The sequence below is a fragment of the Pogoniulus pusillus genome, chromosome 2 (genome assembly GCF_015220805.1).
Source record: "Pogoniulus pusillus isolate bPogPus1 chromosome 2, bPogPus1.pri, whole genome shotgun sequence".
Classification (NCBI taxonomy): Eukaryota; Metazoa; Chordata; class Aves; order Piciformes; family Lybiidae; genus Pogoniulus; species Pogoniulus pusillus.
In genome coordinates this window covers 33075897-33099518 of record NC_087265.1, presented here as the reverse complement: position 1 = coordinate 33099518, position 23622 = coordinate 33075897, and the positions used below count along the sequence as shown (strand labels likewise).

At 44.9% G+C, this 23622-nt stretch overlaps 4 protein-coding genes and 1 pseudogene across 4 annotated transcripts in view; 4 read left to right on the top strand and 1 right to left on the bottom strand.

Annotated features, from left to right (window-relative positions):
• Positions 1 to 1372, bottom strand: part of USP40 (ubiquitin specific peptidase 40) — a 41816-nt gene extending 40444 nt beyond the window's left edge. Inside the window, exon 1 of the mRNA XM_064159810.1 lies at positions 1120 to 1372. The gene's annotated coding sequence lies outside the window, so the exon portion shown is untranslated. The remainder of the gene's footprint in view (positions 1 to 1119) is intronic.
• A 4636-nt stretch (positions 1373 to 6008) lies between these two features.
• Positions 6009 to 7504, top strand: LOC135187375 (UDP-glucuronosyltransferase 1A1-like). Its single transcript, XM_064166021.1, has 2 exons — positions 6009 to 6854; positions 7439 to 7504. Exons 1-2 carry the CDS (start codon positions 6009 to 6011, stop codon positions 7502 to 7504), a joined length of 912 nt encoding a protein of 303 aa, XP_064022091.1.
• Positions 7505 to 12024: 4520 nt separating this feature from the next.
• LOC135187370 (UDP-glucuronosyltransferase 1A8-like) lies at positions 12025 to 14376 on the top strand. The gene is made up of 2 exons (XM_064166006.1): positions 12025 to 12870; positions 14308 to 14376. The coding sequence occupies exons 1-2, from the start codon at positions 12025 to 12027 to the stop codon at positions 14374 to 14376; spliced, it is 915 nt and encodes a 304-aa protein (XP_064022076.1).
• Positions 14377 to 18680: 4304 nt separating this feature from the next.
• LOC135184218 (UDP-glucuronosyltransferase 1A1-like) overlaps positions 18681 to 23622 on the top strand; it is a 76108-nt gene continuing 71166 nt past the window's right edge. The window contains exon 1 of the mRNA XM_064159784.1: positions 18681 to 19526. Coding sequence (XP_064015854.1) covers positions 18681 to 19526 — 846 coding nt within the window. The remainder of the gene's footprint in view (positions 19527 to 23622) is intronic.
• On the top strand, positions 20412 to 23165 carry LOC135181239 (UDP-glucuronosyltransferase 1-6-like; annotated as a pseudogene).

The window sequence follows — 23622 nt, the reverse complement described above, 5'->3', positions numbered from 1 at the left end:
TTCCAGTTAAGCCTGCTGCACTTCAGCATTTAACCAGCCAAAGATGATGACCCTTCCTATCTTCCTCATCTGAATGTACAACAGCTTGCTCCTAGTAGGATTGTTTACCACAGCAAAGCGCATATGTATCAAAAGCAGCAGGTCAAGGGAAGTGATTCTGCCACTCCATTCTGGTGAGACTCCACCTGTGGTGCTCTGTACAGCTTAAATGGCCTCAGCACAGAAAAGATATGGAGCTGCTGGAGCAGATCAAGAGGAGACCACAAGAACAGACAGCTGAAGGCTAGGGGAGTTAGGGTTGAACAGACTGGAAAGGAGGCTCCAGACAGACCATATTGCAACTTTGGGGGGCATAAAGAGAGTTTATAAGGTCACAAAACGTTAAGGACAGACTTTTTAATGGAGCCTGCTACAACAAGGGGCAATGATCTTAAACTAAAAGAAAAGAGCTTTAGACTAGGTAGAAGAAATTTTTTTACAACGAGATGGTGAAGCACTGGCACAGGTTGGCCAGAAACGTGGTAGAAGCCACCTTCAAGATCAGGTTAGACGGGGCTCTAAGCAACCTGATCTAATGGAGGATATCCCCACTCACTGCAGGAAGCTTGGACCAAGTCACTTATAAAGGTCTTTTCCAACCCGAACCATTCTGTGGTGTCTAGAAGAGAGCAATTATCTCACTGACTGTTTGCTGTACCCAGCACGACTCCAGAGAAGTACTTTGTCAGGACAATGACAAACTATCCCACATTCCTTATTTCATTCTTGGAGCACTGCTGTTAGCAGTTTCTTTCCTTCAAAAGTCATACAGAAATATAGATTCGTAAGTGGACTTGAAGGTCTTTCACAACCTAAATGACTGTCAGTAGGACGTCCCTGATCCAACACTCTCGTAACGACAAGCCAGTTTACAATCAAGGCCCTGTTCCACGAACGCTGGAATCAACCCCCGGAAGGAGATCCCCAAACTCCTCTAAGCTTGTGTCGTACATTCCGATGGGAACCTCAGGTACCTCTCATCGTACCACAGTGAATCCGCTACAAGAACCAGGCTGCTCCTACGCCCTCCCCACAGCAGCACGGCCAGCGCTCGGCCTTCCCTGCCCCGGCTGAACTCACCCGGCTCCTCCTGCCTCTCGCCACCACCCACAGGCGCCAGCCCTGCAGTCCCCACGAGGCTGGGCCCAGTCTTCAGATGCGATCTCACTGGTATAGAAGAGAGGAGGAGGACTGGCACCCCGAGCCTGCCGCTCGCTGGCACAGAGCAGCCCCTGGCCGCTGCCCACCCCAGAGTCACCGCTCAGAGCCAGAACCTGCAGCCGAGCCTGCGACTACGGCCACGAACGCGAGGCCGCCGCCATCTTTGTTGTGGCGCCTCGCAAAGCACGCTGGGATCTTAAAGGCGCAGCGGCCCCAGGACTTCGCGCACCTGACCGGGCCCGGGGAGAGAGCAGCAGCCGCGAGAAGGAACCGCCGGGAACCGACGCGAACTGAAGACCGGCAGACAGCACAACCCCTGGGCGGGCGGCCACGCACGGCCTGCAGAGAGTCGTAGTGAGCCCTGGCGGGGAGCCGCCGGGCCTTCTGGGTGCTGTGGTTTGCTGGTGGCCGCCGTGCATGGCGGAAGCCACCGGCTGTTGCCATGGAGACCCTGCGTTTCCTCTCCGGCCCTGCGGCGGGCCAGGATGCATCTCTGCGGCCTTGTGTCCTCGGGAAACCGCTTCAGTAAAAGCCTAGGTTGTAATGACATTGTAAGAGTTGGGTCGAACATACTGTATTGGGCTTCTAAAGAGGACCATTGATCAGGGGGTTTATCACAGTGTCACAGTATCACCAAGGTTGGAAGAGACCTCACAGATCATCAAGTCCAACTCTTTACCACAGAGCACCAAGTGCCACGTCCAATCCTGCCTCGAACAGCTCCAGGGACGGCGACTCCACCACCTCCCCGGGCAGCCCATTCCAGTGTCCAATGACTCTCTCAGTGAAGAACTTCTGGTGTGAGGCAGTTACTTTGTGTAAACATTGCATGCCTGGCTGGGGACTTCAGCCTGAAAGAGGAGCTGAACTACTGAGGAGGCCTGGCTTGTGCAGGAAATTCCTATCGAAATAAAAGGCTGTAAGAAGACGCTAAGGACACCACGATTTTATCAGCAAACCATGGAAACATAAAACTGTTGGAACTTATGCTCCTAGTGAGTGAATTTTATTAACATCTGTCTTTTTTTTTTTAAAGAGAGCACAACAGAGATTAAACTCTCAAATCAAATTGGAGAGAAAATACAGAATTATATTTAGAGAGAGAAAACAGCAATAGACATTACAAAAGCAATTACCATGGCAAACCCCCTTGAAGTTTCCCCCATCCCCAAAAAACTACATCTACACTTCCCAGTGCTCCTAACACCCCCCCCCCCCCCCAACACCTCCACCATCCAAGAGGCCTACTGCTTACATGTTCCCAATAAATTGGCTCCCGCCACACACTCGGGGCAGGAGGAGGAGGAATGGAGCATGAACTGACCTTGCTGTCAGTCTATAAAGAGAATTATGGGATTGAATAACAATCTTCTAGTCCCAGGAATTTTTTTTTTAACCCTATAGCCTCAACCTGGGACATCATAATACTAAAACACACAACCCCTTGAGCTGACAAGCCCCTGTCTGCAAGGCAAACTCTCTCAGATCACACACTATTAATTTTGTAGTAGCTGTTGCTTTAATTGAAGGCAAAGAAGCTGTAAACCAATCAAGAAGTAGAATAACAATAGATATATGTAGGTAGATGAACTACGTTAATGAGGTTTGTATATATGTGCAAAATCAGGTTGAGCTAACTGTGGAATAGCACCTAGCTTCTGGTTTTGAGCAAATCTGAGAGAAATAAAATACCTCTGCTCTGCATGTATATTTGCTGTTGTACACTGGGTAAAAGGCTGCACTGTTGGGATAACAGCCTGAAGGCCTGGAGAAAGCTGAGCCTATAGTGGCCCAGTTTTGTCTGGGTAGTGGTCCTGGCAGAGGCTACCATCACCCAAACCTCTCAGGTCACCACATCAAGGGTTAGGGCTGGGCTGGCCACTAGGTAGATGATAGATGCTATTAATTTCTCTGCCCTGTGAAAGGGTAAGAAAAAAGGAATAAGGGAAAGATATATATGGAGATAACACTGAACTGCTTAAATGAAACAATAACATTTTTTTTTCCAAAACACTAACAAGAAAATAATGAAATCTATACCAAACCAATATTGAACCCAACTAGTCCCTCTCTCTCCATGACAATCACTTTAGCACTGGTGCTGCAGGGCAAGCATTGGGGAATTCCCAAGCTGGACTCAGTGGGAGACAGCAATGAGATTCAGAAGCAGGATTCAGGAACATACAGACTGAGATCAAAGACAGAACAGAGAGGGTCGTCCTTGGACACTGGCCATTGAGGGAGAGGCTTAACCCTGGTGATCCATCACCATCATAATGAATATAATATATGGAGAATGCAATCCCTTGTTGATCAGGTTTGGTTAAGTCTTGAGTTGGCCTCTCTTCTAGGCCATGCGGGAGACACCAGGCTTACACCAATGTGATGCATAAAGGTCAATCCATTTAGTGGAGTTCGGTACAGGGGGGTGTGCTTTTGATAGGCTCACATAGGCAGAGATGGGCTGTCCACATGCACAGAGGCAGACCTGACCAACTACCCCCCTTAATCCCCCTTTGCAGCAGCTTAGCCACAACATTGCTTGTGTATCATTGCTTGATACCCGCCTGAACATGAGCCAGCAGTGTGCTCAGGTGGCCAAGAGAGCCAGTGGCATCCTGGCCTGCATCAAGAATGGTGTGGTCAGCAGGAGCAGAGAGGTCATTCTGCCCCTGTACTCTGCACTGGTTAGACCACACCTTGAGTACTGTGTTCAGTTCTGGGCCCCCCAGTTTAGAAGGGACATCGAGATGCTTGAGCATGTCCAGAGAAGGGCGACGAGGCTGGTGAGAGGCCTCGAGCACAAGCCCTACGAGGAGAGGCTGAGTGAGCTGGGATTGTTTAGCCTGGAGAAGAGGAGACTCAGGGGTGACCTTATTGCTGTCTACAACTACCTGAGGGGTGGTTGTGGCCAGGAGGAGGTTGCTCTCTTCTCTCAGGTGGCCAGCACCAGAACGAGAGGACACAGCCTCAGGCTGCACCAGGGGAAATTTAGGCTCGAGGTGAGGAGAAAGTTCTTCACTGAGAGAGTCATTGGACACTGGAATGGGCTGCCCGGGGAGGTGGTGGAGACGCCGTCCCTGGGGCAGTTCAAGGCAAGGTTGGATGTGGCACTTGGTGCCATGGTCTAGCCTTGAGCTCTGTGGTAAAGGGTTGGACTTGATGATCTGTGAGGTCTCTTCCAACCCTGATGATACTGTGATACTGTGACTAACTAGCCTGCCCTCCTCCTACAGCTCAGAACTCCCTCAGCATCTCTGCTAGCCTCCCAAGGCCACCCCTCTGCAGCTGTGCCTCCTTATCAGTTAAGTTACTCAATCCTGCTCACTCTCCTTATTTTTTCAGAGTATTCAGCTTTGTCCAACTCTGGCAATTAAGTATGTCCTATCTGCTCCTCCCCACAACTGCTACTTTGTACTTACAACTCATTCACTTACAGCACTCCCTCAGGGTACAGGAGATTTAGCAGTGACCTTGGATTCTAAAGGAGCAGGCATAAACAAAAGCTTTTCTGCACACCAATCCTTAGTAGTGACTATAAACATCAGACATTATCTCTTCTAGAAACAAATGCTATCAACAAAAATATAGCATTAACTTCAGAGAGTGCCATCACTTAGAAGAGACAGGTGAAAAGTGAAATCACTCAAGGTAATTAGTTCTTTTTTTTGTCTCAAACCAGGACATGCCACCAGGGACAGGCCCTGCTGAAGCTTTCTGAAAATCATAGCAGGGGATGAAGCTCAATGTACCAGCCTTGTAGTGGCTTCTACGGCAACAAGGAGCCCTCGCCAAAGCTGGGATGCTTTTCCTCCTGCCCTGTCCAGTCCAGGATTCTCCCCAAAACAGAGAAACAAGCAGTTGGTCACAGCTGTTTTCTTAATGCTGCCACTGGCCTAGAATGACTCAGCTGGCACCTCACTTCCTACCAGAATCAAGTCTCACTGTGGTGCACTGCAATCACACGCATCCTATCGGTGATCACAGTTCAGGGTTCCTACTGCCTTGTGCAGGTGGCCACGTGTGAGAGGTAAACAGCTCTTACCTTTGAACCCAGTAAAGTTTTAACTCATCCAGAAACCCTTGCCATGTAACAAAGCACACTAAAAGAGTTACTGGCAAACTTTCCAGTGATCAAAACCACCTTAGAGATACTTCAACCACCCTTGGCTTTGCCTAAGGGCCATCTCAAAGGCTGTGAAACCTGGAATTTAGCTTCACTGATCTATGCCTCAGATGCCACATCAGCATCTCTCACTGACTATTCTTGGTGTCAGTGTAAATGCAGAGATTCCTGATAGCTCAGAAGAGTTGTTTCATCTGCCCTTACCCCATATGCTAACCCTCTCCTGTTGTGACAATTGTCCTGTCCTCAGAGAAATTGTCCGAACATTAATATCTTCAGACACAGTATTTGCTGAGGCTGTTTGCATTTATGACTGTTGTGCTGGCTTACACCAGATCTGCCTTCCTTGGTCTCTGCTAAGGCGTTAGACAGAACACAAACAAGATCAAGAGAGAAGTCTAAGAAATCTGACTAGCATGTTGAGGAGCTACGCCACTCCCAAACGCAAGGAACTCCAGTGGCTCAGCACAGGAAAGCATCACTGCATTTAGTTTTACATGTAATGAGAAAAAAAAGACAAGCTACAACGGGGAGCAGTGAATCATTAACTAATAGATTATAACATAGCAGCACAACTCAACATATAAGCAGATCAACTTCCTTCAAAAGCAGTATCAGCCTACAGCCTGAAGGAGTAAGCTCTTCTGTCTGTCTTCGTAGTTTGTACGCTGGCCATAGGACTATGACTTGGAGGCTTTACTGTACCTGGATTTTTGTCCTCCTCCTTCCTGGCTTTTCAGATGGAGGGAAACTCCTGGTGGTGCCCATGGTGGGAAGCCACTGGCTTAGCATGCAGAAAGTAGTTGAAAAGCTCTCCGAGAGAGGACATGAAGTGGTGGTGCTAATGCCAGAAGTAAGCTGGCATATGGAAACGACAGAGGCTTACACTGTGAAAACACATCCATCGTCTCTGACACTAGAAGAAATGGACAACATCTTTCGTGAGTACCTTACCATTCACTTGAAGGACCTGCCTTTCCCAATGAATGCTATAGAAATTTACAACATCTCAGAGTATGCTTCCCGTATGTTCGCCAGTCAGTGCAGGGAATTCTTCAGCAGCAAGGAGACCCTGCAGTACTTGAATCAAAGTGCCTTTGATGCTGTTCTAACAGATCCCATTTTACTATGTGGAGCAACCCTTGCTAATTATCTTTCTCTTCCATTTGTGTTCTTCATGAGAGGATTTCCTTGCAACTTACACTATGAAGCAACACAGTGCCCAAGCCCTCTCTCCTACATCCCAAGGCTCTTTTCCTTCAACTCAGACCACATGACATTTTTACAGAGAGTCGAAAATGCATTGATTGCCCTCTTGGAAACTGTGTACTGTAATCATTACTACAGAGATCTACTAAAGCTTTCCTCAGAAGTTCTTCAGAGAGATGTATCCTTGTTGGATCTCCTGAACTCTGCTTCCATTTGGCTTATGAGGTTTGACTTCGTGTTTGAGTATGTCAGGCCAGTGATGCCCAATATGGTCTTCATTGGAGGTATAAACTGCGTTCAGAAGAAACCACTGTCTAAGGTAAGTTCTTTTTCCTACAAACTGAGTTTGTCTTCTGGTTAAATGAAATACTTGCATAATAGTGTTGTGTTATGGGTAAGATCCCAAGGTCTGCTTGTCTCAGAACTCAGAACTGTGATCAGGAGAACATACTTTGGCTTGCTGAGGAAACTTGTTGGCAGAGGCCCTTGGGAAGCAGTCCTAAAGGGACTCTCTCCTTGCCAAGAGAGTATCAGGCAGCAGAGAAGGCTAACCCTGGCTGAAGAGAGAAATTTGGCTGCAGCTCGGGGAAAAAAGTGGCATTTATGGCATCTTGAAAGAACAGACAGGCTACTCAGGAGGACTATGCAGCTAAGAGTCTATGTAGGGAGAAATGAGAGGGGCCAAAGCCCAAGCAGAAAATAACTGTCTTCTACTGTTCAAAGACAACATGAAATGTTTCTACAAATGTATTAACAACAAAAAGAGGACTAAGGAAAATCTCCACTTTTTTTTTTGGTAGAGGGGAAAACATAATGACCAAGGATGAGAAAAAGGCTGAGGTACTCAACACCTTCTTAGCCTGGGTCTTTTGTAGTAGAACTAACTGTTTTCTGGGTATTCAGCCTCCTGAGCTGGAAGACCAGGACAGGGAACAGAATGAACCATCATTTATCAGCAATCCTGGCTAACCAGGAAACTCCCAGTTTAATGCAGATTAACAAATGTGACACCCATCCACAAGAAGGGCTGGAAGGAGGATTCAGAGAACTTCAGGCCCATCAGTCTGACCTCAGTGCCATGGAAAATTATGGAGGAGATCAAATCAACTGCCATTACTTGCCATGTCCAGGTGATTAAGCCCAGTCAGCGTGGATTTGTGAAAGACAAGTGCTACTTGATGATCCTGATCTTCTTCTACAGCAAGGTGACCAACTTAGTGCATGAGGTGAAGGGTATGGATGTAATCTAACTTGTTTTTGGTAAATATTTGACACCATGTCTGATGCCTTCCTACTGGAGACACTGGCTGCCCATGGCTTGGATCAGTGGATGCTTTGCTTGGTTAAAAGCTATTTGTTCAGGCTTAAAGAGCAGTTATGAATAGAGTCAGTTCCAGTTGGCAGCTGGTCACTAGTGGTGCTCCCCAGGGCTCAGCACTGATATCAGTTCTCTTTGATATGTTTATCAATGATGTGGATGAAGGGATTGAGTGGACCTTTAGTAAGTTTGCAGATGGCACCTCGTTGGGCAGGAGTATTGATCTACTTGAAGGTAGGAAGGCTCTACAGAGCGACCTGGACAGGCTAGATTGGTGGGCTGAGGCTGACTCTGTGAGGTTCAAAGAGGCTCAATACTGAATCCTGCACCTGGTTCACAAGAACTCTATGCAATGTTGCAGGCTTGGGGAAGAGTGCTGGAAAGCTGCCTGTTAGAAAATACCTGGGGTATTGATAGACAGCCAGCTATATATGATCCAACAGCATGCTCATGCAGCCAAGAACACCAAAAGCATCCTGGCCATTCAGGGAGAATGTGACAAGTAGGACTAGAGAAGAGATTTGCCCCTGTACTTGGCACTGCTGAGGCTGTATCTTGGATACTCTTTTTAGTTTTGGACTCCTCACTACAAGAAGAACATTGAGGTGCTGGAGCAGGTCCAGAGAAGGTCAGTGAAGCTTGTGAAGGATCTAGAACAGACATCTTGTAAGGAGCAGTGGAGGGAAGAGGAGGCTGAGTCAGGGAAGCCTTCTTGCTCTCTACAACTATGTATGAGGAGGCTGTACTGAGGTGAGTATTGATTGGTCTGTTCTCCCAAGCAACAAGTGACAGAACAAGATGAAATGGCCTCAAATTGCACCAGAGAAGGTTTATGTCAAACATTAGGAAAAAATTGTTCACAGAAAGGGCTGTCAAACAGTGGAACAAGTTACCTAGGGCAGCAGTTAAGTCATCATCCCAGGAGGTATCTGAAATTCTTAGTTCTTAGGGATGTGAATTAGCAGCAGACTTGATAGCCTTTAGTTAATGGTTGGACTTGATGGCTTTACAGGTTTTATCCAGCCAAATGATTTTATGATTCATTAATTTCAGGATACCATATGACTGTTTTCCTATGATTTTTATTCACTATTTAAGAAAGAGTTGAAACAATCTGTGTTCTGTACTTTCCTTAGCTGCCTGCTGCTTCTTGCTTTTCAAAGACTTGAGTCAGATTTCTTTCTGACTTGCAATCAACATAATGTCATTTGTTAAGGCTGTTTTTCCTCTAAAGTTGTGCCAGCTAAAATACAGACTTCCTCATCATTTGCAGGCAAAGGCTGGGGCAATAGAATCATAGAACAATTGAAGTGGAAAGAGACCTCTGAAAGCAAGTCCAACATCTTGTCTTGAGCTTGTTATCCCACCACTACTGCTAAGCCATTACCACTAGCCATGTCCCTAAGCACCACACCCCTGGGCAGCCTGTTCCAATGCTTTACCACCCTTTCTGTGAAGAAAATTTTCCTAATACCCAACCTGAACCTCCCCAGTCACAACTTGAGGTGGTTTCTTGTCCTGTCACTTGTTTCATGTAAGAAGAGACAGACCCCCCACCTTGCTCCAACTTCCTTTGGGGTAGTTGTAGAGGGCGATGAGATCTCTCCTCAGTCTTCTCTTCTGAAGACCAAATAGTCCCAGTTCCTTCAACTGCTCCTGATAAGACCTCCATAGCTATATAAAACAGGAGGGAATTAGGACAGTGCAGCTGCTAACTTGTATTTGCCCGACACTGCTGACATCAAAAAGGACTGGATTTAATTACACAAGGATTCCTGGTGACAAAATGTATAACCTGCCTTACCTTTCCCAAAGTTTTTGCTCTCATGAGCCAATAAAAAAGTATGGAGTCTGAGGAGTACATCAGCAAGTATAGCCATGTCAGCAAGAAATTTGCTCTCTTATAGACATTGAAGATGAACTTTGTATTGGCAGTTCCCAGCTGGTTCAATTTGCTTTTGAAACCCTTATCCAAGTGTGTAGTAAAACCCACATCAATCAGAAAGTTCCAGATGAATTTGTTTGGTTCCCATCATAGCAGTTGCAATAAACTCCTATCTCCAACTCTCCATAATTTAATCAGAATTATTCATAAATGGTTTAAGTCTCACATTTTCTGTGTCTCACTTCCAACACTGTCTTGCCTCTCTCACTCCCTCCATATTTGGCCATCTCTAGAAATTGGTCCTTTATGTCTAAAGCTGTTTCCTCAATGCCAGTGTGACAGTGTGCATCTATGAGAGCAGTACTAGCACCCTTTGGGTATCTACTGACATCACAGAAACATTCTGGTTGGAAAAGACCCTTAGGATCACCAAGTCCAACTGTTATCCCTACTCTACAAGGTTCACACTAAACCATACCCCCAAGCACCACACCCAACCAACTTTTAAACACATCCAGGGTTGGTAACTCAGTCACCTCAGAGAGGCTGGTGCTGCTTCTCCACTCACTCTTCCTGGTTCAGTTCCCTTCCTAGGCATCACATGGCCCCATAAGGGTCTCGTATCAGATTGGAATTGGAAACAGACATAAATCAGTAACTAGAGAATGACTGTTCCCTCTTTGAAAGAAGCAAGTATTCCCAGCTGCCTTGCTAATCCTGCCACACCACTCATTTCCTGCTGGTGCTGCATCTCACTGTGGTCCACTCTGATCACACACGATGTGGCAGCAGGATACAGGTAACATCCCCCAGCCACGCTGCTTCTTACGCAAGTTCTGGGTTCCTGCTTTGTTCTGCCAGTGACCATGTGTATGAGGTAAAACAGGTCTTAACCTTGCACTCTGGTGAACCCAGTGAAGTTTAACCCATCTACCAACCCTTGCCAGATAACCAGCTAACTGTGAGAGTTGCTGACAAACTCTCCAATGCTCAGAAGCACCTCAAAAACATTAATTAACTTCACTTGTCCTGGGCTTGGCTTTGCACACACTCCCTTCATGTCAAGGTTTCAATGGTAATTTTTTCCTGCTGTGGAAGGAGGGGAGGGCAGGACATTTGTCAGTCAGCTCTCAGCTTACCTCTGCAGCAAACAGGTGCTGTGGAGGAGTGCCACTGCAAAACACATCAGTCAACCTCTTCAGTGAGGAAATGTAGTTACTAAAAGATCCTTTTAAAGTTTACTATATATAAATTTGGAAAATATATAGTTTAGTTCTTATACATCAGTTTGTCTTTATGTCTTGGAATGGCATAAAAGAATCATGGAACATGTTTTTCACAATTCACTACATCACATTGAGGGACCAAGGCTGCCCAGCTCTAAATCTCCTATGTTTCAGTGTTTTTCTGTGTCACAGTCCTGTTTTAGCATTGATAATGTCAAGAGCATTGATGAGAAGTTAAGGGCTCTTGGGAACCAATGGCACTGCTATAGCTGCTTGTGAGCTAAGGCAAGTCCCCACCTGGGCTCACATGTGAGTCTCTACTGCACAGTCGAAGCCATGCAAGCAGTAGAAGTCTTTAAAACGCACTTAGAACCTCTTGTGTCTGCACTCTAATTCATGTACAGGCAAGTGGAGAGGAGTTTCCAATTGCCTGAGGGCCATCCTGTAGGCAGTGACAGCACTGCATTACTGCTCTAATCCAGAGCCTGTATTTCAGCTTCATTGATTTGTGCCTCAGCTGCCAAGTCAGCCTCTCCCAGAGTCTTTTCTTCTTGTCATTGTCAGTGTGGAGATTACTGCTGGCTCAGAAGGGTTCATTTATTCACCCTTTCCACTTATCCTGAGATTCTCCTGTTGTGCTTCCTTTGCTGCCCTCCAGAAAAATATCTTAAAACACAAAGACATCTGCTGAGGCAGTTTTCATTTGTCACTGTGGTGCTGGAATTGCTCGTGCCAGAGTTGCCTTCCTTGTTCCTCACCAAGGCTTAAACAGGACACATCAAAGATCAAGAAAGAAGTCTAAGAAGTCTGACTAGCATGTCGAGGATCTGCTTCTCTTCCAAACACAAAGAACTCCAGTGGCTCAGCACAGGAAAGGCATGCTTGGTTTTGCAATTAATACTAAGAAAAAGAGTCAACAGAGCAGTAAATAATTAACTAGCAGATTATGACACAGCAGCACAACTTAATAGATAAATAGATTAGCTTCCTCCAAAAGCAAAAGCAAGCTACATTCCGAAGGAGCCAGCACTCCCACAGTCTGTACTCTAGCCACAGGACCATGACTTGGAGGCTTTGCTGTGCCTGGATTTTTGTCCTCCTCTTCCCTGGCTTCTCAGATGGAGGGAAACTCCTGGTGGTGCCCATGATGGGAAGCCACTGGCTTAGCATGCAGAAAGTAGTTGAAAAGCTCTCTGAGAGAGGACATGAAGTGGTGGTGCTTATGCCAGAAATCAGCTGGCAGATGAAAACGACACAGGCTTACACTGTGAAAAGACATCCAGCAACTCTGCCACTAGAAGAACTGGACAATGCCTTTCGTGAGTATGTTGCCACTCACCTGAAGGACCTGCCTTTCCCAATGAATGCTATAGCAATTTACAACAACTCAAATCATGTTTTCCGTATGTTCTTTACTCAGTGCCAGGACCTTTTCAGCAGCAAGGAAACCCTGCAGTACTTGAACCAAAGTGCCTTCGATGCTGTTCTAACAGATCCCATTTTAGTGTGTGGAGCAACCCTTGCTAATTATCTTTCTCTTCCATTTGTGTTCTTCATGAGAGGATTTCCTTGCAGCTTACACTATAAAGCAACACAGTGCCCAAGCCCTCTCTCCTACATCCCAAGGCTCTTTTCCTTCAACTCAGACCACATGACATTTTTACAGAGAGTCGAAAATGCACTGATTGATCTCTTGGAACTTGTGTACTGTAATAGTTTATATAAGGGCATATTGGAGCTTTCCTCAGAAGTTCTTCAGAGAGATGTATCCTTGTTGGATCTCCTGAATTCTGCTTCCATTTGGCTTTTGAGGTTTGACTTTGTGTTTGAGTATGTCAGGCCAGTGATGCCCAATATGGTCTTCATTGGAGGTATAAACTGTGTTCAGAAGAAACCACTGCCTAAGGTAAGTTCTTTTTCCTACAAGTTAAATTTGTCTTCTGGTTACATCAAAATGCCTTCTCTAAGCTGAGTCTTAAAAGGTACAGTATTTGATAGAGGTCTAAGCACAAAAATCTAGATGGGTGATAAGATTTATATCTTATATTTAGAAATATATTTCAAAGGCCCTACAAAACTTATGAACTGTTCCAATCACTGATTCCAGTGCCCTTCTCACCCTTAAATGTAACCTGTCTTTCTCTTAGGCTACATTTTGTGATCATAGAAGGGTGTCTGGGGAATGTAATATTTGGAGATTGTCTTGGGCATGGTGATCATGAAATGTTAGTGTTTTCATAGAGAGGTAAAGAGGGATATAGGTATAATCTTGGATTTGTCATATCTTAATATTGCTTCAGTTGGAAAGGGCCTTTAAAAGCATTGAGTTCATCAGTCATCCTAATACTGCCATAGCAATTAAATCATGTATCAAAATATTATGTCTGCACAACTTTTAGTATCTCCACGGATGGTGACTCTACAGCCTCTCTTGGCAGCTTTTTCTGATGTCCAAGCACTCTTTCAGTACAGTAAATAATGTTTTCCAGATATCAAATCTGAAACTCCACTGGCACAATTTGAAGTAATTTCCTTTTATTCTGTCACTTGATACTAAGGAGAAGAGACCTCACCACAAGCTCCTTTCGGATAGCTGTAGAGAGCAATGATGTCTGTCCTCAACCTCTTCTTCTATAGGCTAAATAATCCAAGTTCCCTTAGCCTCTCCTCATAAGACTTGTTCTCTGAAACTCTTCACAAGCTTTGTTGCCCTAATAAACCATTAGGAAAATAATTATAATTAAATACTTCTGTAACAGTGTTGTGTTATGGGTAAGATCCCAAGGTCTGCTTGTCTCAGAACTCAGAGCTGTGATCAGGAGAACACACTTTGGCTTGCTGAGGAAACTTGTTGGCAGAAGCCCTTGGGAAGCAGTACTAAAGGTTGAAGGAGTTCATGAAGGCTGGACATTCTTTAGGAAGGAAGGCTTGAAGGCACAGGAGCAGGACACTGTCATGTGCCAAAAGAGTATCAGGCAGCAGAGAAGGCCAGCCCTGGGTGAAGAGAGAAATTTGGCTGCAGCTCGGGGAAAAAAGTGGCATTTATGGCATCTTGAAAGAACAGACAGGCTACTCAGGAGGACTATGCAGCTAAGAGTCTATCTAGGGAGAAATGAGAGGGGCCAAAGCCCAAGCAGAAAATAACGGGTTTCTACTGTTCAGAGACAATATGAAATGTTTCTACAAATATATTAACAACAAAAAGAGGACTAAGGAAAATCTCCACTTTTTTTTTGGTAGAGGGGAAGACATAATGACCAAGGATGAGAAAAAGGCTGAGGTACTCAACACCTTCTTAGCCTGGGTCTTTTGTAGTAGAACTAACTGTTTTCTGGGTATTCAGCCTCCTGAGCTGGAAGACCAGGACAGGGAACAGAATGAAACCCCGGCAAATCAAAGAGGATATGTTTAGCAACCTGCTCAGTAGTTGGATGCACACAGGTCTATGGGTCTGAATGGGATTTACCCAAGAGCAGTGAGGAAAGGGGTAGAGGTGCTCATCAAAGAGTTTTCCATCATTTATCAGCAGTCCTGGCTAACCAGAAAACTTCTAGTTTACTGCAGATTAGCAAATGTGACACCCATCTACTAGAAGGGGTGGCAGGAGGATCCAGAGAAGTACAGGCCTGTCAATCTGACCTCAGTTCCAGGGAAAGTTATGGAGCAAATCGTCAAGTTGGACTAGAACAGGAAATAGAGATGAGCCACTGCAGTACTGGAGAACAAGAGGTCCCTTTTTGAAACAAGGTGGTCCCAGCTGCCATCCTAATGTTACCTGCTCACCTCATCTTCTCCCAGTGCTGAATCCTGCTGTGGTCTACTGTCATCACACACATTGTGGCAACAGGGCTACAGGTAGTGGTTCTGCTAATACAACATGCCTCCTACCCACAGCCTTCATCTAATGCAGCTCCTCTTCCCTGGAGTTCCCATTCCTACCCTGCCATCCCTTGGCTGTGGAGCTTTTTAGCCAAGTTAAAGGATCTTACTGCCTTGCACACATGTCCACATGTCAGAGACAAACAAGACTTATCTTGCAGTCTTTTGAACACAGCAAAGTTTCAACTCATCAAGAAATCCTTGCCAGATAACCAAGCCAACCAAGGGAGTTACTGGCAAACTCTCCAACACCCAGAGGCACCTCAGGGTTACTGATTAACTTCACCTGTCCTGTGTTTTTCTTTCCACCCACTCCTTCAAGCTAAGTGTGCTGCAAGGCTTGGATGGCAAATTTGTGCTGCTGAAGAAGGAGTGGAGGGCAGGATATTTTTTCCTCTCTGCTTACCTGTATGCAGCAAATGGAAGGAGGCATGGGAGTGTGGAATGGAGGGGGGTGTAGTTTGTTCATTCACCCTTACCCCTTATCCTGAGGTTCTCCGGTTCTGCTTCCATTCGTGTCCTAAAAGGAATTGTCCTAGCATCCACGTCTCCAACCATAAAGACAAAGTTCAGCTGCTGTTCTTCTCCACCTGACACTTGGGGGTGCATAGTGCATCCTGGTAGTGATGATGTAACCATAAGACATGCAGGTTTGCCTGCTTCCAGGAGGTGAGAATTTAACATCATCCTTCTGCATACTGCTTAGGTGTTCTCAATAAGGCTAGTCCCTGGAAGCAATGCTGTTGCAATTTCCATTCATTCTGCTGGGTACATTTCCAAGGTTGCCTTTTGTGATGGTTTGGGCTCTTACCTGCCCCCCCACACTTTTTTATTTGCCCCAGCTAACTCAGACGGACCCTGGGAATATAGATGAAGCAATTTATTTACAGCTAGCAGAATTTACAAGCAGCTATTTACAATATATACAGTTATATACAATTATATACAGAAATATACAAAGGATAAACAACACAAAAGCACAACTCCCCTCCCAGAAACCTGAGTCCCCAGGAGGGGCTCTCAAACCACCCCAACACCTCCCCCGGCCCTCTCAACCTTACCCCAGTTCTCAGGGAGAAGAGAGGTGCAGCCAAGAGGTTAGGGAGCAAGGTTAGTAGGAGCAAGGTTAATGAGATGTGACCAGGTCTGAAGGCAAAGGCAGAAGTGAAAGACAAAATGGAGAAAGTTTACTTCTTCTTCCCAGAGTTCTCAGCGTGACTGTGAGAGAAGTTGACACCATGTTTTTCATTTCACTGCCCGTTATCTAGTTCTTTTACCAAAACATTCTAGCTTGCTTCAAACTAGCACACCTTTAGAAAGCAAAACCAGGCTTCTTTTCTCACTGGCTACTTCTCCACTCAACGGTATTAAGCAGAGTTAGGACAAGAGTACATCCCTGGTGTTAGCTGAGGAAGGAAGGAACATGTTGACACACTTCCAAGCCTACAAATCATCAACAAGCACAAAGAGGAACATCTTCCTCCAAGCACAGTCTGCTCCCATCCCCTATTCTATGAGCAATGGCAATATGAAAACTAACCACAACTGTGTTGGGAAGTTAAATATTTACTTCTGCAGTTGATAGATTCCCTGTAGAAAAGTTAAAACTTGCATGGACCTTCATACAAAAGACTGTGTTGAGCGCCTCCAGCGCAGAACTCTGGTTTACTTCTGCCACAATATCTCTTCTGTTACAATGCTTTTACCAACCTGCAGGGATTGGTAAAATCTTCTTCTGACGTTGTCTTTATGCTTGTGTGAAGGTGGAAAGATCCTGGTGATACATCAGGATGGAAGTTATTGGCTCAGCATGCACTCAGTAGTGGGGAAACACTGGCAAGGAAGAGCCCACACAGAAGCTGGGGCTGCTTCTCCATCCACCCTTTCTGGTTCAGTTTGCGTTCTAGGCCCTGGATGGTGCTATCAAATGTAGGACAGTGCTCGCGTCAGCATTGGGATTGGCAACAGTCAGGGCAGTAACGGGACAACAACTCTCTCTGAAACAAGCAAGTGTTCCCAGCTGCCTTCCTAATATTGCCACCCCACTTCCTTCCAACACTGAGTCCCACTGGGGTCCAGCCTGCTCACACACACTGTGGCAGCAGGGCTACAGGTAGCATCCCTCAGCTATGCAGCTTTTTACCCAAGTTCTGGGCTCCTACTGCTGTGCACAAGTGATCACATGTGAGAAGTAAGCAGGCCTTATCTTGCACTCTGGTGAACCCAGTAAAGTTTAACCCATCTAGTAGCCCTTGCCAGATAACCAAGCCAGCTGTGGGAGTAGCTGACAAACTCTCCAATGCTCAGAAGCACCTCAAAAACATTAACTAACTTCACTTGTCCTGGGCTTGCCTTTGAACAGACTCCCTTCATGTTAAGAGTGCTGCAAAGTATGGATGGCATATTTGTCCTGCTGTAGAAGGAGGGGAGGGGAGGACACTTGTCAGTCAGCTCTCTGTTTACCCCTCTGGTGCTGTGGGGAGCGCCACTGCAAAATACAGAAGTTAACCTCTTCAGTGAGAGAAAAGTGCTGAAAGATCCTTTTAAAGTTCATTAAATATAAACTTGGAAATAATACAGTTTAGTTCTTATTCTTAATTTTCTCCTTACATCTTAGAACACCCTAAAAGGTTCTGAGAGCATGTTTTTCACTTTTACCTCCTTCCCTTAGTCTGGAGATCAAATATTTTGTTTTCTGAAAAGTTATCAAGATCCTGAAAGACAATTGCATTTTGGAACTTGCTCAAGAGTTTCCATGTACAAGGAGAAGTTTAAGAACTTCGTGAGCTTAAGGAAGAAACTAAAAAGGATGATAGGAAAAAATGCCAAAAGAGGGACCAAGGGACACATTGAGGGACCAAGGCTGCCCAGCTCTAAATCTCCTGTATTTCACTGTTTTGGCATTGATAATGTGAAATGTGAAGCTAATGGCTCTTGGGAACAGATGGCACCGCTAAAGCTGCTCATGAGCTAAGGCAAGTCCCCACCTGGGCTCACATGTGAGTCTCTACTGCACAGTCAAAGCCACGCAAGCAGTAGAACTCTTTAAAATGCACTTAGAACCTCTTGTGTCTGCCCTCTAATTCATGTACAGGCAAGTGGAGAGGAGTTTCCAATTGCCTGAGGGCCATCCTGTAGGCACTGCATTACTGCTCTAAATCAAGAGCCTGGATTTCAGCTTCACTGCTCTGTGCCTCAGCTGCCAAGTCAGCCTCTCCCAGAGTCTTTTCTTCTTATCATTGTCACGGTGGAGATTGCTGCTGGCTCAGAAGGGTTTATTTACCCTTTCCCGTTATCCTGAGATTCTCCTGTTGTGCTTCCTTTGATGCCCTCAAGGAAAGTATCCTAAAATCCACAGCTCAACCACAAAGAGAATCATAGAATAAACAAGGTTGGAAGAGACCTCCAACATCATCCAGCCCAACCGAGAACATCTTCTGAGGCAGTTTTCATTTGTCACTGTGGTGCTGGAATTGCTTGCACCAGAGTTGCCTTCCTTGTTCCTGACCAAGGCTTAGACAGGGCACATCAAAGATCAAGAGAAAAGTTCCAAGAGGTCTGACTAGCACGTGGAGGAGCTGCTTCTCCTCCAAACACAAGGAACTTCAGTGGCTCGGCACAGGAAAGGGTCATTGCATTTGGTTTTATATGCAATAAAAAAAAAAACAGACAAGCTACAACAGAGAGCAGTGAATCATTAACTAAGAGATTATAACGTAGCAGCACAACTCAATATATAAACAGATCAACTTCCTTCAAAAGCAGCAAACCAACCTACAGCCTGAAAGAGGAGGCTCCTTTCTCTGTCTTCATAGTCAATTCTCTGGCCACAGGACCATGACTTGGAGGCTTTGCTGTACCTGGATTTTTGTCCTTCTTCTTCCTGGCCTCTCAGATGGAGGGAAACTCCTGGTGGTGCCCATGGTGGGAAGCCACTGGCTTAGCATGCAGAAAGTAGTTGAAAAGCTCTCCGAGAGAGGACACGAGGTGGTGGTGCTTATGCCAGAAGTAAGCTGGCGGATGGAGGCGACACAGGCTTACACTGTGAAAACACATCCAGTGTCTCTGCCGCTAGAAGAACTGGACGATACTTTTCGTGAGTATGTTGCCACTCAACTGAGTGACCTGCCTTTCCCAGTGAATGCTATAGAAAAGTACAGGAGCACAAAGCGTGTTTTCCTTACATTCTTTACTCAGTGCAGGGACCTCTTCAGCAGCAAGGAGACCCTGCAGTACTTGAACCAGAGTGCCTTCGATGCTGTCCTAACAGACCCTGCTTTTATGTGTGGAGCAATCCTTGCTAATTATCTTTCTCTTCCATTTGTGTTCTTCATGAGAGGATTTCCTTGCAACTTACACTATAAAGCACCGCAGTGCCCAAGCCCTCTCTCCTACATCCCAAGGCTCTTTTCCTTCAACTCAGACCACATGACATTTTTACAGAGAGTTGAAAATGCACTGATTGATCTCTTGGAACTTGAGTACTGTAATGATTTCTATGAAGATGCACGAAAGCTTTCCTCAGAAGTTCTTCAGAGAGATGTATCCTTGTTGGATCTCCTGAATTCTGCTTCCATTTGGCTTATGAGGTTTGACTTTGTGTTTGAGTATGTCAGGCCAGTGATGCCCAATATGGTCTTCATTGGAGGTATAAACTGTGTTCAGAAGAAACCACTGCCTAAGGTAAGTTTTTTTTTCCTGCACAGAATACCTTCAGGTATGTGCTGTGATTGTGGCATTTAATGCAATTGAATTTTTCTGTTTCTGGCAATGATGGAGTGCAAACAGGCTTTAGCAGTTGTTTTCCATAAGCTGAAATCAGATTACCTTGGTGGAGGTGGATGACTGAGAATTCATGAGCGTTTCACAAGAAATCCAAGGGAAAAATTGATTGGCTTCATCTTCATACTGCAAATTACTGCCCTCAGTGATTTGTGTTCACCAGTCAGAGTAATTTCTTTATTTCACTTTCATGGAGTCTGACATTTTAGACATTTAGATTTCTTTCACCTTTCCAAAAGTCCCAAGAGAGTTCTCTAAGAGTTGCCTCTTTTCTTTTTCACTGTAGGCTCGGCAAAGTCAATTCTTTCTCTTTGGTTGTGCTTTCATGATGTATGGTTTCCAAATGCTCTGCCTAGCTGCAGTTATTTCTGTTTCTACATCAGGACAAGGTATAAATGTCATGTGGAAATGCAGAGTGTTAGTGTGGAGTCTGTGTGTCTGTGTGCCATCCTCTGAGCACACTTTAAATGTTTCCTTTTGATAGGAAAACCAGGCTTCTTTTCTCTCTGAGTAGTTCCCGAGTCAATTGCATTAGGTGACAAGCATACATCCTTGGTGTTGCTCATGAAGGAAGAAATGTGCTGACACACTTGCAGGATTAAAAATTAACAGCAAAGGGAGATGTGTACTTATCAGGAGCAGTGTGCTCCCCTTCCCTGCAAGTTAAACATTTCTTTCTGCAGTCATTAAGTTCCCTGCAGAAAAGCTGGAGCTTGTACGGACCTTTCTACAAAGCACTGAATTGGGTGCCTGCAGAGCAGAACCCTCCGGTTTACTTCCACCAAAATGGCCCTTCCACTTCTGTGTTTCTTCAAGCCTGCTGGGATATTTCTTCTTCTGACATCACCTTTATGCTTTGCTGAAGGTGGAAAGATCCTGGTGGTACCTCAGGAAGGAAGTCACTGGCTCAGCATGCGCCCAGTAGTGGAGAAACTCCATCAAAAGGGACATGATGTTGTTGTGCTTGTGCCGTCAACAAGTTTGCTTATAAAGCCAAAGGAGCCTGATAGTTACACAGTGAAAGTATTTCCAATACCTTATGGAGAGCAACATTTAGCTGAGGGGCTACAGTCATTTCTTAATGATCATTTCATTGAACAGTCTGCTTTGAATGTGATCTTTACAATGCATCAAAGTGTGTTAGAAATTTCCAACTTGTTTTTCGTCAACTGCAAGAGCCTTTTGCACAATGAAGAGATGTTGCAGTATTTGAGAGAGGGCAAATTTGATGTGGTTTTCACAGATCCATTCCTGATGTGCGGTCTGATAATTGCTGAGTATCTTTCAGTTCCTTCTGTCTACTTTTTGTGAGGATTTCCATGTGGAATGGATTTTAAAGCTACCCAGTGTCCAAGCCTTCCTTCCTATGTCCCTAGACTCTTCCTAAAGAACTCAGATAGCATGACATTCTCTCAGTGAGTGAAGAACATGCTGGTCTATATGCTGGAGTTTGTTTACTGTAAGCCAATATTTGCTCCATTTGAAGAACTTGCCTATGAGATTTTGCAAAGGAAAGTGACAGCTACAGACTTGCTAAGCCGTGCATCTGTTTGGCTACTGAGATACGATTTTGTGTTTGAGTTCCCAAGACCAGTGATGCCAAACATGGTTTTTATTGGAGGGATAAGCTGTGAGCAGAAGCAAAACTTGTCTCAGGTATCAATTTTTATTTTGTTTTCATTGAAGAGGCAAGAATGCATCTCTGTAAGCCTCCTTAGATGGAAACCTAACTGACAACACCTAGGTAGTTAAAAATAGGAAGCTAATGAGAATTCCTGCATGCCACGTGGGGTAACTATTAATGCTCTTCTCTTTTCCTGTCTCCCCCTACATAAGGAGCTCACAGCCAATTCTTTCTGTGTCTCCCTCCTCACTTCTCCGAGTGTGTGCTGCAGGATGTTACCTCTCGGCTTGCGGGGGAGAGCAGCAGTCTCTGGCCTTGGCTGGCAAGCTAATCCTTCCTATGACTCTGGTTGGTAGGGCAGCACTGAGTAGGGGGCTTAGTGGTGGGGGAGATCAGCTGTTGCTGGGCCTGCTGAAGGGGAGGTGGGGAGAGGCTTTGGAAGGTGGAGAGCTGGGCCAAGGCAGATACATTTGTGTATATATCCTTCTTCAACAAATACCTTTTGTGTTTCTCTATATATTTGCAAACAGCATTCACATTTAGCCTCCAGTATCTTGCCTCCAGCTCCAATGTGAGTATTTTCCTTTTACTCCTTTGGGGCAAAATACCTTTCTGTAGCTTTTTTTTTTCCCCTGAATTATTAGCTTTTTGGTTGAACTTCACCTAAGTTTTGATGAGCTTCTAATTTTCCTCCCCAACTGGAGCCAGAGTTGTTAGCTTCCACTTTGTCATAGTTTCTTATGCTGCATACACCCAGGACTCTGCTTCCATTTGGCTTATGAGGTTTGACTTTGTGTTTGAGTATGTCAGGCCAGCGATGCCCAATATGGTCTTCATTGGAGGTATAAACTGTGTTCAGAAGAAACTACTTCCTAAGGTATGTTGTTTTCCATCCATAGTATACATGTTGTGGTTATGGCATTTAGTGCTATCCAATTCTTTTATTTCTGGCAATGATTGAGTAAAACCAGGCTTTTAGCAGTTGTTTTCCACAAGCTGAAATTAAACTACCTGGATGGTGGCAGATGACCCAGATTTCATGAGGATTTCTCAACAAATCCAACAAATAGTTGGTTTCATCTACCAGCTATGAAACTTTGCCCTCAGTGATTTGTATTCACCAATCAGAGGCAGGTTTTTATTTCATTTTCATGGGGTCTGGCATTTCAGACATTCAGATGTCTTTCACCTGACCAAAACCTCCATGTTTATTCTATGGGAGTCATCATTTTTGTTTTTCACCATAGTCTCAGCAAAGTCAGCTCTTTCATTTTGTTTGTGCTTTTGTGATTTATGGTTTCCAGGCTGGCTGTACAGCTGCAGTTATTTCTGTTTCTACATCATGATGAGACATAAATGTCATATTGAAATGAGAAGAATGAATCTAAAGTCTGTAAGCCTACCAATCTATGTGAAAATAAGAGTATTTGGTCAAAGGCACTTGAATGCAAAACATCTAAGACTATTCCAGACCTACTTCTTGACATATGATTTTGGAAGAATTGTTCTCTATGTTTTGTGATGGTCATCTAGAAATTTCAATTGATTATGATAATTACCTTGTAGTCCTTAATATAACAAATAGTACTACACAGGATTTTTTTCCAGGCACAAAGGAGGAGACAGATCTTTTTCCTATGAAATTAATCCCTGATTGGGAAGTATGGTCATAGAATATCACAGCAGAAGTGAAGTACAATATTGCTGAGCTGAAGGGCTTTTTCTCTCTTCTTTCAAATACTTTGGTGCTCTTTGAGAGCATTCTGAGATCTCTGAACTCAACAAGTAACAAAGAAAATAAAGAATAGTATTAAAATCTGAATACTAGCACGAATTTTAAATAAGGCTTTTCCTCTTGTTAGGCTCAAGGAAGTGCCACTTCCGAGTCTGAGATTCAAGAGGCAAAACCTTGTTAGCTGCATGGGGTAACTCTTTGCTTCTGTGTCCTGAAGCACTCAGAGCTGCCTTCAAGAATAGAAGCATCCTGTCCTCCTTTTAAACCAGCATCTCCCATCTTCACACTCACATGGCTTCTGGTGGAAATCACGTGTTCCAAAGCTAGAAAAAACCCTGGGTATTCCTCTTTCCTTTAGTCTGCCTTTTCTAGATACTTTTCCTACAGAGAGCAGAGGGAACAGTGCCCCGTGAGCAAGGAAAGAATGCATCAGAGCATAAGCAGTTTGGAATTGCGTCCTCTGGGAGAAAAAACTCTACCTATCCATACACAGTGGAAGCCCTGGGTTGGCCATTACTGTTCCCAAATAGAACCGTATGTTCAGAATAGGTAGTTCTCCAAACCCCAGTGATCCATTGCTCTGCAGACAAGAAAACAAACAATTAGAATGGCTAGGAAAGAGAGAGGAGTTTCAAAAC